This window comes from Homarus americanus, unplaced genomic scaffold (genome assembly GCF_018991925.1).
Source record: "Homarus americanus isolate GMGI-L3 unplaced genomic scaffold, GMGI_Hamer_2.0 scaffold30535, whole genome shotgun sequence".
Lineage (NCBI taxonomy): Eukaryota > Metazoa > Arthropoda > Malacostraca > Decapoda > Nephropidae > Homarus > Homarus americanus.
This window is the reverse complement of record NW_024732440.1, coordinates 11,486,810-11,507,921: the sequence shown is the minus strand read 5'-3', so window position 1 is coordinate 11,507,921 and position 21,112 is coordinate 11,486,810. Positions and strand designations below refer to the sequence as shown.

General features: G+C 38.0%; 1 protein-coding gene across 1 annotated transcript in view; it reads left to right on the top strand.

The window, feature by feature from the left end:
- The window catches only part of LOC121868823 (SUMO-activating enzyme subunit 1-like), a 97,517-nt gene that overhangs the window by 68,885 nt on the left and 7,520 nt on the right, over positions 1-21,112 (top strand). Inside the window, exon 5 of the mRNA XM_042369787.1 lies at positions 15,087-15,231. Within this exon, the coding sequence (XP_042225721.1) occupies positions 15,087-15,231 (145 nt within the window). The remainder of the gene's footprint in view (positions 1-15,086; positions 15,232-21,112) is intronic.

Genomic DNA, 21,112 nt, shown 5'->3' with positions numbered 1-21,112 from the left:
CATACAAATACAATATTACCCCGCTTAACGCGGTTTCGCTTAGCGCGTTTTACCGTACCGAACTTTCACTTAACGGGGTTTTTTCCACGTATACGCGCGGTGAGTGTCCGGCTCGAGAGCTATTTTTAGATTCGCCCCACCCGCCACCCTGCCTGACTGCCTGTTTTAGCTCATAAAATTCATACAAATTACCCGGCCAGAATATAATTTACATTGCTGGAATTCTTACAATATGATGATCATTTTGAATATAAACATCATAGATTTTGCATTAGACATACAAATTTTAGATATAATGTTTACTCTGAGTAAATATGTTATCTTTTGTGCAAAATATATGACATTTGTATTCAAAATATTTCTGGGCTTACAAGGAATCCAGCAATGTCAATTATATTATCCTAACTTTAGTTTGAGGTATTATTTACTGTATTACTAAAAAGGTAAATATTCTGGTTTTCCCACACATCTGGTAGGGACGGTTGGTGGGGGGGAGGGAGGGACCGACCGACCATCTGTTACCGTGTGAAGAATATATTTTTTTTTTTATTAACTGAAGATATTTGTTTTAGCTCATAAAATTCATACAAATTACCCGGTCAGAATATAATTTACATTGCTGGAATTCTTATAATTTGTTGATCATTTTGAATATAAACATCATAGATTTTGCATTAGACATACAAATTTTAGATGTAATGTTTACTCTGAGTAAATATGTTATCTTTTGTGCAAAATATATGACATTTATATTAAAAATGTTCCTGGTCTTACAAGGAATCCAGCAATGTCAATTATATTATCCTAACTTTAATCTGAGGTATTATTTAATACTAAATGTTAAAATTTAGTTTTTTCACCCAACATCTCTTGAAGGGAGGATTGGTGGGGGGTGGGGGGGAAGGTTGGGACGGACCATGCGGTTGGAAGAGGGGGGAGGCATGGTGGGGTACTTTGATTGACAGATAGTGTTGTGAAGAATATTTTTTTTTTTATTAACTGAAGATATTTGTTTTAGCTCATAAAATTCATACAAATTGCCCGGCAAGAATATAATTTACATTGCTGGAATTCTTACAATTTGGTGATCATTTTGAATATAAACATCATAGATTTTGCATTAGACATACAAATTTTAGATATAATGTTTACTCTGAGTAAATATGTTATCTTTTGTGCAAAATATATGACATTTATATTCAAAATATTCCTGGTCTTACAAGGAATCCAGCAATGTCAATTGTATTTTCCTAACTTTAGTTTGAGGTATTATTTATTAAAATTTAGTGGTTTTCCCCCCAAAATTTCTCAGAGAGGGAAGAGCCAGCAGTGTAGTGTGAGAAGAGGGTGAGGGAGTTGAGTCCTTTATTTGAAGGGACATTAACTTGGCGACTGTATTTCTCTATTTCTCTTAAGTATTAATTGTGTGCATGTACCATCATAAAATTAAGATGTTATTTTTACTAGAACATAGGTATTGTGTCGGAAAAAGTGGAGTTTGGGGATCGGGCCAGTTTCTATTGGAATTAATCCCATATGTTCTGTTGTTCACTTAGCGTGGTTTTCACTTAACACGGTACCCTGTGGGTTTTATTGACCGCTTAAAAAAGTCTGAACTTTAGACCAGGGGGACTGCGCAAAGAAAAAAGTCTTCTTGTGTGGCATATGTTTCGGTCACATCTTGTTGACAGTGTTACTGCTGGGATTAGGAAGGAAAACACTGATGATTCCTGGTGGATTAACAAGTCTTGTCCAACCACTGGATGTCTCCATAAACAAACCATTTAAAGATGCGGTAAGAGTGAAGTGGAACAACTGGATGATAGAAGGCGATAAGACATACACAAAGGGAGGCAACATCCAAGCTCCATCACTAGCAACATTATGTGAATAGATTGTAGAGGCCTGGGATGCAATCAGACCAGAAATTGTGGTGAAATCTTTTAAGAAATGTGGGATTTCGAATGCTCTTGATGGAACAGAAGACGACTTGTTGTGGGATTATGAGGCTAATGAGAGCGTGAATGAGGATGAAGATATTGATGATCCTATGGCTGATGATGGTGTTGATCCATATGACGATGCTGTTCAAGGAGAGGACTGGGAGGAGCTGTTTGGTGCTGCAGATGATGACAAGGAAAATGATTTTGATGGATTTTAATGAAAATATTCAGAAATATGGTATCGTAGTATTTATTCAAGTCAATTAGGATAGAATATTATTGTAATACAACAGTTTTTAACTGAAAACCATTCGAAAAGCGATTACGGTAAAATCTTTTGAACGACGAAAGAAAGTGAAAGTCATTGTTTTCGTCACAATTTTATCCCACTTTCCACTGTAATACGCACGTCATTTCAGCAAAAATATTACATTTCCATATTTATTTCTGAGAATATATTCATTCAGGCACAGTTAAGGTAAAATATACTTGTGATGTAATATTTTAATGAAAATATTTATAAATAAGGTATCGTATTTTTCTTTTGTTTCAAATTTAATTAACAAAGATTGATGTTTCAAATTTAATAAAAAAAAATTTATGTATCCATAAATAAACTTTTAAAAATGAATACTTTATGTTTTACATACTCCTGTGCATACCATACCATACCATGCATTTGGCTACTTTGGGCTTGCTATGATGACGCAAGAGATCTGCCCTGACAACTGTACCGACACTCACAGCGGGTGGTGAGTTGGTGCGTCGTTTCCATTGTTTACTGGTAGTTACTGGTAAATATTTTTCAACCTAACGAAACTATTACCCGTATAGAGGTCGACCCCCAACTTTTTGCCCAAAAATTTGGTCTTAAGAACTCGTGCTATACACGGGTATATACGGTATGTTAAATAATTGTTAAAATGACTAAATATTTTAATATAAGACTTTTAAAATTATTGAATAGAACAAACTTCTTGATATTTACGAAAATAGTAAGGAATTTAAGCCCTAGAACCGATTACTGTATTAGCGGACTAATACTACAGCTGGTGGGCAGCCAAATGCGGGCGAAAACATGTTGGGAAAAATTCGTAAGGAATTCGTTAATCGAGGGAATGCTCGTTAACCAAAGTTAAGAATCTTATGGAAGGTAATTCGTTAACCGAAATATCGTTAACCAAGGCGCTCGTGAACTGAGGGATCACTGTAATGGGAAAATCCTCTCACAAATAATCAGGGTAGACTTGCATTTTTTTTTTTTTTTTTACATTTTGATACATTTTGGTTTGTTAATGATTATTTGTGAGAGGATTTTCCCATGATTATTTATTTGTATGTGTTTTGTGTGTGTCTACACACACACACACACAGACATATATACAATACAGGTAAAAGAAATAAATGTCCTAAGGACAAACACAAAAGGAATACAGTATACATTTCTTTGCACAAAGGTAAAAATGTAACCCCCTTCCCTCCAGTCAGCAAATGATATTCGTGGCCATTTTGAGACCCACACCCCTGCAAATTTTAAGGGCATGCTGTCCTGGGGGATAAGTGTACACTGTAAGGGCGCGTGTTTTCCAACACCTACACCACCCTTATCTTACTTACTTCTCTTGTCTTAGTTCTTAATCTTACTCAGGTCTTTTGGTAGCATGGACATTCTTTTGGTAGCATGGTCGAGGGTCTAGGCACATGGGTATTGTAATTCTGGTATCAAGTCACTTGGACGGAAATAAAGGTAAAATACTGTGGGAGAAATGAATGCACCTAAAATACTCTAAGAACAAGTTTATTAATATGAAATCAAAGGGAAAAAGATATATTATTAGCATATAATTACCAGGCTCAACTCCTGGGCTTATTGCAGACTCAGTACTTTCTTCTTTACTTATTTCTTATTTACTTATTTTCTTATTTCTTTACTCAACAGTAATTACTCAGATCTTACACTCTTACTGCACACAACCTTAATGGTGTTACATTACATGGCATAATAGGACCAGTTCCTTGGCCCTACTCACAATACATAGTACAGTGGTCCCTCGGTTAACGAGATTTCGGTTAACGAGCTGCCTCCCATAAGATTCTTAAATTCGGTTAACGAGCAATCCCTCGATTAACGAGATTTCGGTTAACGAGCTGCCTCCCATAAGATTCTTAAATTCGGTTAACGAGCAATCCCTCGATTAACGAGTTTTTTACGAGCCGACTTCAACATGTTTTCGCTTGCATTTGGCGGTCCACCAGCTGTAGTATTAGTCCGCCAATACAAGTAATCGGTTTTAGGGCTTAAATTCCTTACTATTTTCGTAAATATCAAGAAGTTTATACTATTCAATAATTTTAAAAGTTTAATATTAACTTTTTTAGTCATTTTAACAATTATTGAACATAATTGAAGGTAAAGAAACTAGTTTCTGGCGTGCCATCCAGCCTGTTAACACACCAGACAGGCGTTAGTCTCTCTCTGTTTTCAGTGGAGGTAACATCTTGCTTGAGACTCTCTTCAACTAAACGCTTTTTTTCTGTGTTTCCAAGCAAATTATTGGTCATTTTGAAATATATTTTACATATTGACAATATATAATGCAGTGCAGTGTTGATTTAAAGAAAATAATCTTGAAATACACCAAGAGAACTAAAATTTTATGGGTGAAATGGCGCCATGGGGTGACTTCTCTTCCACCCCAATGCCTTCTCTTCTCCCTTCTCCTCCACCCCCATTCTAATTCCCATCATCATCATCATCATCATCCAGGAGCCTTCTACATACACACCTCAAAGTAAGTGTACTTTTCTACCTTTTTTGTTGAATTTAGGCAATTTTTGTGAGCTGGAACCAATTTCCCAAAAACCCATTGAAACAATGGTTTCGGTTAACGAGCAACCTGCTGGAACGGATTGTGCTCGTTAACCGAGGGACCACTGTACATGACACTCCTTGTAGATTCCTGTACTTCTCACACCTACTGGTGGTACGAGGCATTACAGTACAGTTACAAGACTTTACTCAACATACTCGTTAATACTGAACCCAGTCGATACATGGGTCCACTACCCAACATGGGATAATTATTTTCAACTAATTATCCCTAACATACATGTTACAATACTCTCTGTGGACCTATACTTCTAGGGTGCGTCCCAGGGTAGAACATTGTGATTCACGACTGTTGTTATGGTCGGTGGTAGCCAGACACATGGCGAGTCTAGGGTCTGCACCTCGAGGCAGTGGAGCAGATTAATCAGGCCGCATCGATGCCATCGTTTCATATATGATCCCTGCTGGGTATCTACTACATCCGGGGCAGTTGTCGAGTGATCCAAGAGTCACAATTGGATCTGGAGGCAGATGGGAGAGCGGGGCGTCAGGGGACGGAAGCATGACAACACAAACACAACAAATCTCGGTCTAGAAACGACTGACGTACTTACGTTATATTACTTCTTACACTGGGCGAATGACAATTAAACTGTTAAAGTATGAACACTGATGAACACTGATATTCACTACAATTGACTGGATCAAACTGAATGGCTACACATAAACATACCTGGGGAAACATGGAGCGAGCGTCAAGGGACGCTCGTCCTGCGTGATGCGCGGGTATATATATCCCTGAGTTGCCTGTGATTGCTACTCACGCAATGACAATAATTACAAACAAGTCTAACTGTTACTCATTCAAAGATGACTTTCAGTTGACAAAGGTCTGGCGAATTACTTGAGTTGATTACACAGACTAATTCAAGATTGAGCTTCCCAGGAGAAAGTGGAATAACAACACATTGATAACTGTCTTCACAAAGGGGCGGCAAACTAGGAGGGAAACACAATTGTAGCGTCTATGGGGAAAAATACGTCTTCTCGGGGGTCGCTAACCCACTCATGTTTTGCGGTCGTGGAGTTTAATAAGAATTATTAGTTAAATAGACTAGCGGTCAACGTGACCATGACCACACTATACCAAATTAACATCTGTGTTCTAAAAAAAATGTGTTCCTCATACATTCGTCGTATAATAACCAATTCGCGTTTTGAAAACACTCTTTATAGGAGAATGAACTATATTGCACTACAAGTAATTCACTTTTTATATTCATTAATGACTTATCACTGCGTGCACCAAACATCTAATAAAAACATGATTCGTGGAATTTAAGACCTTTTTTTTTTAAGGTTATGTATTAGGCTTTCATAATAGGGAATGCCTATATTGATGATTGATGTAACCATTTGTAATGCCTGACCCACATCCACCTGCCTCAACTAATATTTTCTCCTCCAAAGTGATACTTTTCCATGACCTGATGACATCACAGCAACTCCATTGTTTGCAAAATTCATGTCCAGAGACCGGTTTGCCTCCATTCTATGTAATCCACACTTCGTAGATAACAACATTCCTGTAGCCGGTGACAGACTTTGGATAATATGGGAAGTTTTTACGATGCTGAAGGAACGCTTTACTAAGTTCTTCAGACCCTTTCAAAATGTTGTGGTGGACTAGTCTCTGGTGCTTTTCAGAGGACGTGTTGTTTTTAGAAAATACATTCCCTCCAAACGACGTCACTTTGGGATCAAGTTCTTTGTGCTGTGTGACTGCGATACTGGGTATGTCTTAGATCTCGTTGTTTACACAGCAAGGGACGTAGACATACCCAAGGATGGCCCACATGGTTTCTCTGGCGCTGTTGTCAAGAAATTTATGGACCGCTACTTTGGAGGGAATCATTTCCTCTACGCGGACAATTATTATATCTCCTGCCCTGGCCAAGTTCCTACTTAAACATGACTCTGGGTCTTGTGGGTTCTTGTGGAACTGTACGTAAGAACCGGAAACACTGGCCCGTGTTTACTAGTAAACCTGCCCAAGGAGAGATCCAGCTGAAGCAAGCAGACAAGATGCTTGCAATACGCTGGCAAGGTAAGCGTACTGTACAGATGCTGTCAACCGTTCACTAGGGTGAATTGGTTGACAGTGGAAAAACGGATTGGACCTCAGGAGAGGTAATGAAAAAACCTGACGCTGTTGTTGACTACAATGTCAACCTGCGCCTCGTGGACAAGAGTGACATGCAGGTTGGCGCAATTGAGTGTGCGGACATCACCATTCTGAATGCATACAACTTGTACCTTGTAAAAACCTTTCTCAACAGCTCAAGTTTTATTTAGTGATTTACCAAACGAACAAACAATCATCTCAAGGATAAAAGAAATGCCTATTGCAGTCAGGACTGTAGAGAGGCACACATCAGACATGGCTGTAAATGTAAGAGAACACCAAACTATTGCATTAACAAATGCAACTGTGTTCAGTATTGCTGTTAATGAGAGTGTTGATATAAATGACATACCACGTTTGGCTTTTGTCACCAGGTACAGTGACACGGAGGTACACGAGGAGCTGTGCTGCCTAAGACCTATGCATGGTACTACCAAGGTAGATGACCTTGTTGAAATGTTCATTGATCATTTTGAGGAGAGGGAGGTTGATAGTAAAAAAAAATATTTGCAGTTACAACAGACGGCACTCCTGCTATTGTAAGAAAACACAGGGATTTGCCAAGCTAATTGAGGATAAAATTGGGCACCCCATCCTGAAGTTACACTGCATTATTCATCAAGAAAATCTGTGTGCCAGAATTTCAAACTGATCTCAATAAAGTAATGGCCACTGACAAAATTTTTAATTTTTTAGTTGCACGATCTGCTCTTACACAGACAATTCCAGTCTTTTCTTGGTGAGATGAATAGTGCATATGTAGACGTACCCCTTTACTCCAGTGTTAGGTGGTTAAGTTGAGGGAAGGTTTTAGTACGGTTCATGGAATGCTTTGATGAAATCAGGATCTTTCTGAAAGGAAAGGGCCAAAAATACTCCAAAGGAAGGTGACCAATGGATAGTGAAACTTATGTTTCTCTCAGACATCACCAAACACCTCAGTGACCTTAATCTTCACCTGCAGGGTGCAGGACAAACAGTTGTGCTTCAGTATGACACTTGGAAGGCTTTTGTTGCAAAGCTGGCAGTTTACTTAATGGATACTGAAACTACATGCAAGAACTAGTCAGAGTTCTCCGTCAGATTTAAATATTTCCAGCACATTGGCCCAATGTTTTCCTTCTTAATTAAACCTGAAAACCATTAGGCGTGACTTGGACTTGTCTTTATTTGAGTGGATGGAAATTGGGGACCTGGAGATGCAGCTGATTGATTTTAAGTACCCTTCATTATGGGAAGTAAAGTTCATGGAACTACAGTACATAAATTACTTGAAACGACTGTGAGTGATCATGAGGCCTCCATCCTAACCAGTTGGGCATCCCTACCAGAGAAATTTGATTGCATTAAGAAGGATGCCTTATCACTGCTTTCAACCTTTGGATCGACATATCTATGCGAGCAGATATATTTACACATGAAGAATATCCTCAATCCTCATCGTAGCCGACTTACAACTGATCATTCCGAGGGGTGTGTTCAACTTAAGGTGCCCAGATATACTCCCGACATAGCAACGCTGAGCAAGGGGAAGCAGGGACAGGGATCACACTAAAATGTTGAGTGCATTTTATAGTATTTGATTATATATCTTACCATTCATATGTAATTGTGTGTATAGTGGTCCCTCTGTTAACGAACACAATTAGTTCCAGAAGGTCGTTCGTTAACCAAAACCATTGTTTCAATGGGATTTTGGGTAATTGGTTCCAGCTCACCGAAAATTACATACAATGTAAAAAAATGCAGTAAAGTACACTTACTTTGAGGTGTGTATGTAGAAGGCTCCTGGTTGATGATGATGATGGGAATTAGAAGTGGGGGTGGAGGAGAAGGGAGAAGAGAAGGAAGTGGGGGGTGGAAGAGAAATCACCCCATGCTCCATGCCATCATTTCACCCATAAAATTTTAAGTTCACTAGGTGTAATTCAAGATTGTTTTCTTTAAATCAACACTGTACTGTCAATATGTTAAATAAATTTCAGAATGACCAATAATTGTACTGTAAAAACGTAAAAATACTCTGTGTTCAAGAGACTCACAAGCAAGATGTTTCCTCCACTGAACAGAGATACAAACTGAGGCCTTGGTGGGTGATTGAAGTGGCTGTTGAGTGCACCAAAAACTAGTTCCCTGTACTGCAATTTTGTTAAATAAGTGTTAAAATGACTAAAAAAATTTAATATAAAACTTGGAAAATTATTGAATAGGACAACCTTCTTGATATTTACTCCAATTTTAACAAATGTAAGCCCTAGAACCGATTTCTGTATTGGCGGACTAATCTTCCAGCTGGTGAGCAAGCCAAAGCATGTCGAAACATTTTCGTAAGAATTTCGTTAATCAAATTTTTTTTCGTTAACCGAAATGAAGATTCTTATGGAAGGTAATTCGTTAACCGAAATTTCGTTAACCGAGGCGTTCGTTAACTGAGGGACCACTGTATTTATAATATGTCTGAAAACATTGTTTATTAATATACACATGACAATAATTTGCATATGAAAATTAAAGTTGGCACACAGGGCAGTAGAAATGTTAAAAACTGGCACATTGTTTTCATAAGGCTGCTAACCCCTGGTTTAGTACATACTGTACACTCTGATCAGCACCCATCTCCAGTTTTTTAACACTGCCCACTTATGTGTGCTTACCCCAACTTGGTGTCTGTATTTTATTTTTGTGTGTTTGAAATCCGTAATGTATAGAAAATGCCTAAAGTACAGTAATATCTTCCTTAGCCGGAATCCCTTAATCCCGGAACTCTCCGATAGCCGGAATTGAAATTTTCTCGGAAAATCGTCCCTAAAGCCGTAATTTTCCAGAAAATTCCGGCTTTGGGGACGATTTTCCGAGGGGCACATTTTCTGGAAAATTCCGAAAAAATTTCCCGATACCTGGAAATTTCCGGGGATGGGGGATTTTTTTCTGGGTTCGAGAGATGAAAATCATGTGCATTTTCTGGAAATTCCAAGAAAAATTTTCCATTAACCTGAAAATTCCGGGGATGAGGGGTATTTTTTCGGATTCGAGAGATGATGTAATGGGTAATTTCTGGAACTTCTGAGAAAATTTTTCCGTTACCCGGAAAATTCCGAGGATGAGGGATTTTTTCCAGCTTTGAGAGATGATGTACAGTCGACCCTCGTTTATTCGGACCCCTTTAATCCGGATTGATAAAATCTGAACTTTTTTAGATTTGTAGGAATATTACCTATGCGGACCTTAAGCTAAAATGCTGGTCCACCCACTGCTGGGATAAAACACCAGCGTCTTTTTGGTTAAATGTAACATCTCCACCACTAGTTTGGGGGGGGGATGCAACTTTTAGCTTCAGACATGAAAAATATTTACCATTTACTGCCAGTAAACAATGGAAACGTAAAATATGTACCAATTAGTAATGAAAAGTTGTGCAGTTCCTTCAGCAAATGAAGCTCACCAACTTACAATAGGCTAAATTACCTTACAACATGTTTTCAGTAGTCTATGTTGAAGTTCTTAGCACAGGCGAACTTATCATATCAAATATGGTATCACAGTTCTCATTGATCTACAAAAAATACCGGTAATAAAAACCTTTTTGATATTTCACACTTAATATAATACCCGGTAATCTATTTCAACCTCCTATTGTTTACAACGACGCATGACGCACCACCAGCTGTTGAGTATTAGCTACACTTACCTTAACTGTGCCTGAATGAATATATTCTCAGAAATAAATAGTAGTTTTGCTGAAACGTGATGTATTTTAATGTAAAATAGGATATAATACATGACGAAAACAAAAGATTTTACCTAACCTTCCGATGTTCAAGAGAAGTTACTCGTTTTTTTAATAGTTTTTGGTTAAAATACTGTTATATTACAATGGTATTCTATTCATACTGTGCTTGATATAATTCATTCACGGAAATGTAATATTTTTGCTGAAATGACGTAGGTATTACAATGGAAAGTGGGATAAAATCGTGATGAAAACAATGACTTTCGCTTTCTTTCGTTCAAAAGATGTTACCGTAATCGCTTTTCGATGGTTTTCAGTTAAAAACTGTTGTATTACAATAATATTCTATCCTAATTGACTTGAATAAATACTACGATACTATATTTCTGAATATTTTCATTAAAATTCATCCAAATTCATCGTCTGCAGCACCAAACAGCTTCTCCCAGTCCTCTCCTTGAACAGGGCTAGAGGGTACGTGTTTTTCGAATCGTTTTCAGTTAAAAAAAACTGTTACATCACACGTATATTTGACCTAAACTGCGCCTGAATGAATATATTCTCGGAAATAAATAGTAGTTTTGCTGAAACGTGATGTATTTCAATGTAAAATAGGATAAAATACATGACAAAAACAAAAGATTTTACCTAACCTTCCGATGTTCAAGAGAAGTTACTCGTTTTTTAATAGTTTTGGTTAAAATACTGTTATATTACAATGGTATTCTATTCATACTGTGCTTGATATAATGCATTCACGGAAATGTAATACTTTTGCTGAAATTACGTACGTATTACAGTGGAAAGTGGGATAAAATCATGACGAAAACAATGACTTTGAAATACAATGCAATATTAACCCCTAAATCGGTTAATTCGGACAATCGGCTAAAACGGACACCCTTCCCGCCCTATTAGTCCGAATTAACGAGGGTCGACTGTAATGGGTAATTTCTGAACTTCTGAGAACATTTTTCCATTTCCGAAAATTCTGGGATGAGAGATTTTTCAGGCTTTGACAGAGTCATCTCACTGAAAATCTCTCATTCTCGAAGTGCTCTGCACCAATTGTTCCAGCCAACATTAATGTGTCCCCCAATATCACGAATCATTAATTACCATTAAAATAAAGCAATAATAATGAGATGCGTTCCCAAGTGTGACCTTTTCATATCTTTTGTGTGGCTTTTTACCCTCTTTTCCCCCCAAAACAATACAATTAATGAAAATTGCAAACTATATTCTTTAAATAGTGTTTCTGAATGCACCTTATACAATATAAATGAATAATAATATGGTCACACAAGAGGAGATGGGACGCCATTGTTTTCGTTAGTGTTTACAGCCGGGAGTCCGGGACGCTAGTTCTACACGAGAAAATGAAGAAAATAAGACCCTGGTTGTAGCTGTAGTAAAATTAATAAAACTGCAAAAATATTCAAGACACCAACAAAATCGATGTTCACTCCACTGTAAACAAAGCCAAACTGACGCCTGGTGGGTGAGTCAAGCGGCTGATGGGCACTCAAAAAACTAGTTCCCTGTACTGCATATAATATCAATAAGTTAACTAAATTTTAAAATGACTAATACAGGTGCTCCCCGACTTACGACGGGGTTAGGGACCCAAATCCAGGTCGTAAGTCCGACATAGATAAAAAAAAGATAATTTTTTTTTAAATAAAAAATCTACAATGAAATACAGTACAGTGAAAGTAATAAATAATGAGGAATGGATACAGTGTGACTGAGCACTTACCTTTAATGTAGTCAGCTGAATGCACACGGGGCCCCCATAATTTTCCAGTTATACATGGAGACTACATTAACTGGAAGAAGCAGAGGAGGAGACAGGGCTGGGTGGGTCATCATTGTCGCTTTTTTCTTCAGACAGGTTAATATACATGGGAAACTTGCTGGTTGAAGGTATTGGATCATCTTGAGGGAGTGAAGAGGCATCACTGGTGGGGCGTGAGGAGACAGCACGGGGGACTTCTTAATATAGATGTCCAATTTAGACTGCACAGTTTGTTTTTCTTTTCATTATAAATTTCTCTGTAGCAAGCAAGTGCATCTTGGATCATTCTGTCAACTTTGGCATAACGCTCATAATTTTGATCCATGCCATCAAGCATTTGCATTCCTTTATTAATTGTAGCAAATGCTTCTGCCATTTGTTTCACTGAAAACTTTTTGGGGGTGCAGGTTCTTCTTCTACATTTTGTCTCTTCTTCCTCTGCAATATTCTGTGCATCTAGTTCAATAAGATCCTCGTTACTGAGCTCTTCTGCTACACTTTCAACCAACTGTTCAGCATCTTCATTATCAATTTCTAACTGAAGCTGTTTACCTAACTCCACTATCTTGTTACTAATATCCGAAATAACTTCATTTTCATTAAATCCTTTAAAACTGTTCACATATATTTTCTTCCATATTCCATTCATGCAATGTTTTGTAACCTGATCCCATGCTGCACTAATGTTCTTTATACATGACAAAACGTTGTACTCCTTCCAAAACTCTCTGAGCGTTTTCTCACCTTCAGTAGCAGCAAGAGCCTGAGCGAAGGTCGTGCGTAAATAATACGCTTTAAAGGCAGCAATAGCACCTTGATCCATGGGTTGGATGACAGAGGTAGCGTTAAGTGGAATGTACACTACCTTAACATCAGGGTGCATGTCGTCCAGGTGTGGTGGGTGTTCCGGAGCATTATCCAAAATCGGCAAAATCTTGAATGGAATCCGTTGTTGCAGACAATACTCCTTGGTTTGTGGAATGAAACAAGTCATGAACCAATCCTCAAACAGTGCTTAGGTCATCCAGACTTTCTTATTGCTGCGATAAAACACTGGCAGTGTGTGCTTGCTGATATGTTTAAAAGCCCTGGGGTTCTCTGAATGATAGATCATGAAGGGCTTTAGCTTGAAACCAGCAACATTCCCCCCCCCTCCCCCAATAGAAGTGTAATTCTGTCCTTGAATGCCTTGAATACTGACATTGTTTTCGCCTCTTTGTGGATATATGTCCGCTCAGGCATGCGCTTCCACAATAATCTAGTCTCATCCATATTGAATATTTGCTCAGGCAAATATTTCCCTTCCACAATCACATCATCTAACTCCTCCTTAAAAGCTTCGGCAGCACCAACATCAGCACTAGCTGCCTCTCCACTCACCTTAATATTGTGTAGACTGTAGCATTTTTTAAATCTATTAAACCACCCATGACTTGCTGTAAAGGTTTGCTCACATTCATCTCCTGCCTGCTCCTTCAGGGTTTGGAACAGGCTTCTTGCTTTAGCCTGTAAGGTTAGAAGGCTTAAGGGTACACGCTTCTGTATCTGGTCTTCTACCCATATCACCAATACTTTTTCCATATCATGAATAGGACCTTGTCTTTTCTTCGAAATTATAGTTCCCTTTATAGGTGTTGTTCCTTTCACTACATCACGAATACGTTCCTTGTCCTTCAGAATAGTGGATATGGTCGAGTGCGAGAAACCTAGGTCACGTGAGATTGTCACTACAGTTTTCCATTCTCATACTGCATTATTATCTTCATTTTCATCTCAAAAGTAATTGCCTGTCTCCTTTTCTTCTGAGCACCACCAGCACTCTCACTTTGTACTCTTTCCTGTCACTATAAAGTCAATTAAATACGATAATAACGTAAGTTCACAGCGCGATCAGCATAGGATACGATAGCCAAACACCAACTAACCGCTGTACTGAGTGAGTGTACCCACGCGGTGTCCCAAGCATCGCCACACTGTCGCTCAGGATGGATATAAAGCCAATAATAAGAGCTGCTATCCACTTGAGTTGGCAATGCTGGTGTGATGCTGTTGGAGCAAACAAGCTCGGTGACATCCACCCTGCTTAGAGTACCTGGGGAAATCATGGACTTTCACCCCGCTGGGAGGCTATGACTGCCTGGTCCAATTGACTGTTCAACACCTGGTGAAATGCCTCAGTCTCAGAGATATTTGTTGTAAGCACCTCTTCCAGTGTCGGGGGGGGCTTACCCTCTCTCCCTGGTGCTGGGGGAGGGAGTGGGTAACATGGGAGGAGACATCCTCTCCTTTGTGGAGGAAGGCGGCCTTCTTCACAAGCTTTAAGTTTTATCTATTAACATTTAGATGATTGTTACAAAACTTTTGTGCTATTTATTATTATTTTTGTACCTTGCATTATTTGATTTTGGTCTAATAAGCTTTTATTTTTATTTGGCGACATATGACCTAAGCTGTTGTGTCGCCAGGGATGTAATTACCACAATCTATCAGTCATTATTTATCTTTCATTTAAGACAGTGGAGACACTAAACAGAAAGTAGTGTTGTGTACAGTATGGCTATGATTAGTTTCACGGAATAATATATTATTTTAATTTTCAGTTCTGATGGAATTCATCAGTTTACATGGCCGAACTCCTGAACCAGCTCGTAGAAGTGAAGATGAAGTTGAATTGCTCACCATTAAAAATGCTTTGCTGGAGAAGATGGCTATACCTCAGGAAAAAGTCAGCAATCAGTTTGCAGGGTAAGACTCGTTGTGTTCAGTCCAATCTAGGATTGTTAATAACTCTGATTATGATAAAAATATGCTTATGCAAGTATCTCTTTGAGTAGGCTCAAATTCTTCTATTCCCCCTCCCTCACAATTTTCATGTTGGTTTAATTACTTTTTTGGTGAGCACAAATGTATTGATTACAGCATGCCCTTAAAATTTGTATGGGTTAGGTTCTCAAAATGGTCATGAATAGTCAAATCTGCATATAACATTTGCTGACCAGTTGGGGAGGGGGTGAGGGTGTACATTTTTACTCATGTGCAAAGAAATGTATATTTCCTTTACATGTTTGCCCTTGGGACAATTATTTATTTTACCTGTATAAATAATAATAATAATTAACGGTTTATTGAAAAAGTTCTGCAGCCCGAAGGCTGAAAATATACATTGGACAAATATGACTTACTGTATACAGTATAAAGGCGTGGGGTGGGTGGGTCGTTTAACAAAAGCTTTCATTCCTAAAAGAAGAAGGAACAATGATTTAACCTGCAAATTATTATAGTTTACATTTGATGGCCCGGCCCTGGGCTGGTCATGGAGACACTGGGTGGTGTGGTGTTAACATGGTGTAGTAACTCGTCCTCGGGTGTTGATATGAAGGACCTCACGTGGTCATGTAGACACCGGGTGGTGTCACAGTACCTCACCCTGCTGGGTGGTGTTGTGTTATCTCATAGTCAGGTGTAATTAGCATCTCCTGGTCAGAAGATGGCGGTCAGTTCCCAGGGGTGCTTATCTCACTGGTGGGTCACGGCTCTCACTGGTACTGTCTAGTGCTGAATTCACTGGCTTAAACACTGTTCATCACTGGTCCCACTTCATTCCAAAATGAAATTTGATTATGTTGATATATATGTCTGTATGTGTAGATACACACACACAAAACATATACAAATAAATAATAATAGGAAAATCCTCTCACAAATAATCAGAAACAAGACAACAAATGTATTAAAAATGTAAGTCTACCCTCAAGTCAACTCCGTGCTTTGTAATTAAAGTTAACTTTACCAACAAAGCACGGAGTTGACTTGAGGGTAGACTCTCACATTTTTAATACATTTGTTGTCTTGTTTCTGATTATTTGTGAGAGGATTTTCCCATTATTATTTATCTATGTATTTTGTGTGTGTGTGTCTGCACACACACACACACACACACACACACACATACATACATACATGCATATACAATACAGGTAAAATAAATTACTGTCTCTAGAATGAATGGCTCCCTGTCCAGGCAGCGAAAATGACAGCATTCTTGGGTACATCCAGGGTGTCATCCGCGAATAATCGAGGTCCGCTAATTGTTAGGGCATGCTGTATATTTTTTATTTATTTATTTATTTTTTTTTTTTTGTCAGTATGGGATGCTGGTATCCCCCTATTTATGATGGGGGTTACATTCCTGAAAAACCAATCGTATAGGTTGAAATGTCATAAATCGGTTTCATTGTAACATAGGGTTCAATGAGTTACATTCCCAGCCAGTCAGACACCCACATGTATCACTGAAAACAAAATTCCTACAAGAATACTTTACTTACAACACAATTAAACAACACTCCCCACATAATTAAGGACAGACCTGATTATCACTTGGCCCCTTTGAGGCTATGGGGACTCTTGATAGTGAATGGAGACATCACTCTGACTACACACCACTTCACAACGTCAAGCTTCACCTCCAAAGACATCCTTTTCCTGGGTGTCTTGGCCTTCCAAGACATCTTCAAAGTTACACTTCTCACTTCATAGTCACAAAACAGAGTGAACGATAATAACGTAAAAACAATGAGAGCGGCAGACATTGTTCACATGTTCTCAACAATGGAGGCAATGAACTTCTTACTGTTGGTAGTTGTTTTAAGTTAACATTAGGGTATTTTTAAAACGGGTCTAGGGGTATGATGATAAACAACTCCGTCGTAATTAGATTTACAGTAATATCTCTGTTAGCTGGAATCCCTCAAACCCGGAACTCTCTGGTAGCCGTTTTGAAATGTTATTGGAAAGTTATTTCCAAAGCCAGAATTTTCCTGCAAATTCCGGCTTTGGGGATGATCTTCCGATATAACGAACTCTTGATATAGCGGAAAGATTTTTTTCTGTTATTTTTCGCTCGATTTAGTGAACTAGTTCGCTAATTCAAGATCAATTCTGTTAATGCGCTCACACCTACGGAGACACCTCAGACACATGATATGTACATATACGATCAGTCCCCGACTTACGACGGGGCTAGGGACCGACGACCAGGTTGTAAGTCGAAAATGCAAAAATAATACATAGGAAATCTAAAATGGGTGTCTCTTTTTCTTCTCAGCACCACAAAACTCTCACTTTTAAGCTTGCCAGCCATTTTAAAGGGAAATACAAACAAAAATTTTGTCAGTACACAGCGCAATCACTAACGTCAGGACTCGAAAATACGTAATTTTAAAAAAAATCTTGTTCGACTACGGCGGTCGTATGTCCAGGTGGTTGTAAGTTGAGTATGTCGTAAGTCGAGGAGTACCTGTAACCATTAGAAACATTATTTGTGGCTTACCTTAAACTAGGGGTTCGGTGTTTGTTTTCAATTTTGTTCTAATTATTTCCAAACCTCTTTTCCAATTCGGCTATAAATTACATGGCCGAGTCGCCAGCCCAACCGCCTAGTATATTGTTGCTTGTCTTGAAACTACTTGATATCTCCATTAGCCGGAACAATTGGTGTAGAGCACTTCCGGGAATGAGATATTTCCTATCTTATTTCATTCACCCACTACTCTTTAGTGTTGACCGTTATACGACGAGGCTAGGGTCTTCGAATAGCCATCAAAGGTAATCGATTGTATATCAATATTAATAACTTGTGGGGAAAAATAGCCTATGTTCCTGAGACCCTGAAGGGCCAGATTTATCATTCTGTGGTTATTTTGCAACTCGTAATTTTGGGTAGACATTCGTAATTTATTTTTTTTACAGAAAAGCCTCCAATAACGACGGTTCTACTAACGACGATTTACATTTACGACCCTGGTTAATTTAGGACCCAATTCAATTTACACCATTATTTTCTTTATTTACGACAAAAAATATAAAAAATAAAGTAAAATTACATTTTATTATAAATAATACCACTAAATCCCGATATGTATTATAAAAAAAACGAAAAAAATTACTCCCTGTGCATGGAGGCTGTCAGGGTTTGTGAGTGGTGACACCAGCATCACTAGTATAAACAGTCACAGTTGGTAGGCCTTTTGTTTTCACGCATCTGAGCAGAAAAGGAGAAAAACATTCTCAGGTTTCTTACGGCATTTTTGCATCCCTATTCAACATGAGCAAGTGATGGTAGTGTTGGTTCAAAAGCTAATAGAAAGTGTATAAGCTTAGCCAAGAAACTAGATGTGTTAAAATGATATGAAAAAGGTGAGAGGTCTGTGGATATTATATGGAGCAAGCAATGAACATATTTTCTGAAGTGGATCTATTAACAGAACAAAGCATAAAATTAACAGGGATGTGAAAAACGCATATGACCTCTACATAAAGATGTATAATGAGAAAAGAAAGCAGCTGTGAAACCATTCAACAGCTTTATTATTCGAAGGCCTAAACCATCAACTTCAGCATCATAATCAGTTTCAGCAAAAACTTCAGGATCAGTAACAGTTTCAGCAACAGCTATGACATCTTTATGGAAAACTTCAGCTTCAGCCAGAGTTGAACCTACAACTTCAGCCGGAGTTGAACCTGATGACTTCATCATCTGAGTAAAAACTCACACAATATTCATTGGCTGTCCTTATGTTTTAGACTTTACCACCATTGGTGAGTTGAATTTTTGTTTTACAGTAGTAAGTTTTATTTAAAACATATATACAGTAATACCCCGCTTTGTGCGGGTTTTTTTTTTACGCGTTTCTACATTTACGCGGTACCCTGCCAGAACCGGAATTCCCACTTTACGCGGTGCATCTACTCATATACACGGGTGAAGTATAATTTTTTTATTTAGCTCATAAAATTCATACAAATTACCCGGCCAGAATATAATTTACATTGCTGGAATTCTTACAATATGATGATCATTTTGAATATTAACATCATAGATTTTGCATTAGACATACAAATTTTAGATCTAATGTAAGAATTTTGTTTACTCAGAACAAATATGTTATCTTTTGTGCAAAATATATGACGTGTATATTCAAAATATTCCTAGTCTTGCAAGGAATCCAGCAATGTCAATTATGTTATCCTAACTTTAGTCTGAGGTATTATTTATTACTAAAAATGTAAATATACTGCTTTAACCCAAGCATTTCTCTGGTAGGGGGGGGTGGGGGTAGGAAGGGAGGGAGGGAATGTGGGGGTGAGGGTAGGGAGGGACCCAGCGAGAGTGGGAAGAAGGGGGGAGCCGGAGGTGGGGTATTTTGATTGACAGACAGTGTCTGGGTGAAGTATATTTCTTTTTATTTACTGAAGATATTTGTTTTAACTCATAAAATTCATACAAATTACCCTGCCAGAATATAATTTACATTGCTGGAATTCTTACAATTTGATGATCATTTTGAATATAAACATCATAGATTTTGCATTAGACATACAAATTTTAGATCTAAGTAAGAATATTGCTTTTGCTTACTCAGAGCAAATATGTTATCTTTTGTGCAAAATATATGACGTGTATATTCAAAATATTCCTGGTCTTGCAAGGAATCCAGAAATGTCAATTATATTATCCTAACTTTAGTCTGAGGTATTATTTATTACTATACCTTAAAATCTAGTGTTTTCACCCAAACATTTCTCAGAGAGGGAGGAGCCAGCGAGCGTGGGAAGAGGGGGGAGTTGAGTTCATTATTTGAATGGACATTAACCTGGCCACTGTATTTCTCTTAAATATTAATTGTGTGTGCGTACCATCATAAAATTAAGATGTTATTTTTACTAGAACATAGGTACTGTGTCGGTAAAAGTGGAGTTTGGGAGTCTGCCCAGTCTCTATTTCAATTAATCCCATATGTTCTGTTATTCCATTTACGCGTTTCTCGTTTTACACGGACCTCTGTGGGTTCAATTGACCGCGCAAATCGGGGTATTACTGTAAACAGTATTAAGTGTTGCTTTCATGTTCTTAAGTAGAAAAATGACGATGTTTTCACATGTACACACTTACATACAATGGCGTTGCCAATCTATTTTGTTTTTTCTTTACCATTAATGGTTAGCTACTTCTAGTGTTCCATTTATTAACATTAAATAACATTACTTAAAACATATACGTATATTCATTTTTTACATTAATTTCACTACAGCTACAACCAGGGTCTTATTTTCTTCAGTTTCTTATGTAGAACCATCGTCACCGACTCACTAGTGTAAACATTAACAAAAACAATGCCATCTCCTCTCCTCTCTTGTGCTTTAATATTCCACATATTATTAATGAATTGCATTGTTCATATTGCATATATAAACATTAATTCAATCAAATATATACAGTAATCCCGTGTTTTTCGTGGGAATTACGTTCCTGAAACCCCCGCGAAAAGCCAAAACCGCGAATACTCTTTTATGAATCACTGTACCTGTGGCCACCAAACAGCTCATGTAGGTCATGCACTTAACCACGCCATGCTCTCCACTCACGGCCCAGTGATCACACTGATGCACTGTACCGGCATTTACTAACATCATTAATTGAAACTAATCATATTGTAGTATAATAATGGAAAAACGTTAACACAGTTATATGCAAAAATATTTTATTTACAAGTAAATAAAAAATTTTATATTTTGCTGAGGTCGGCAACACCCGCATTGCCAGCCTCTCCCTGCTGTCCCGGCA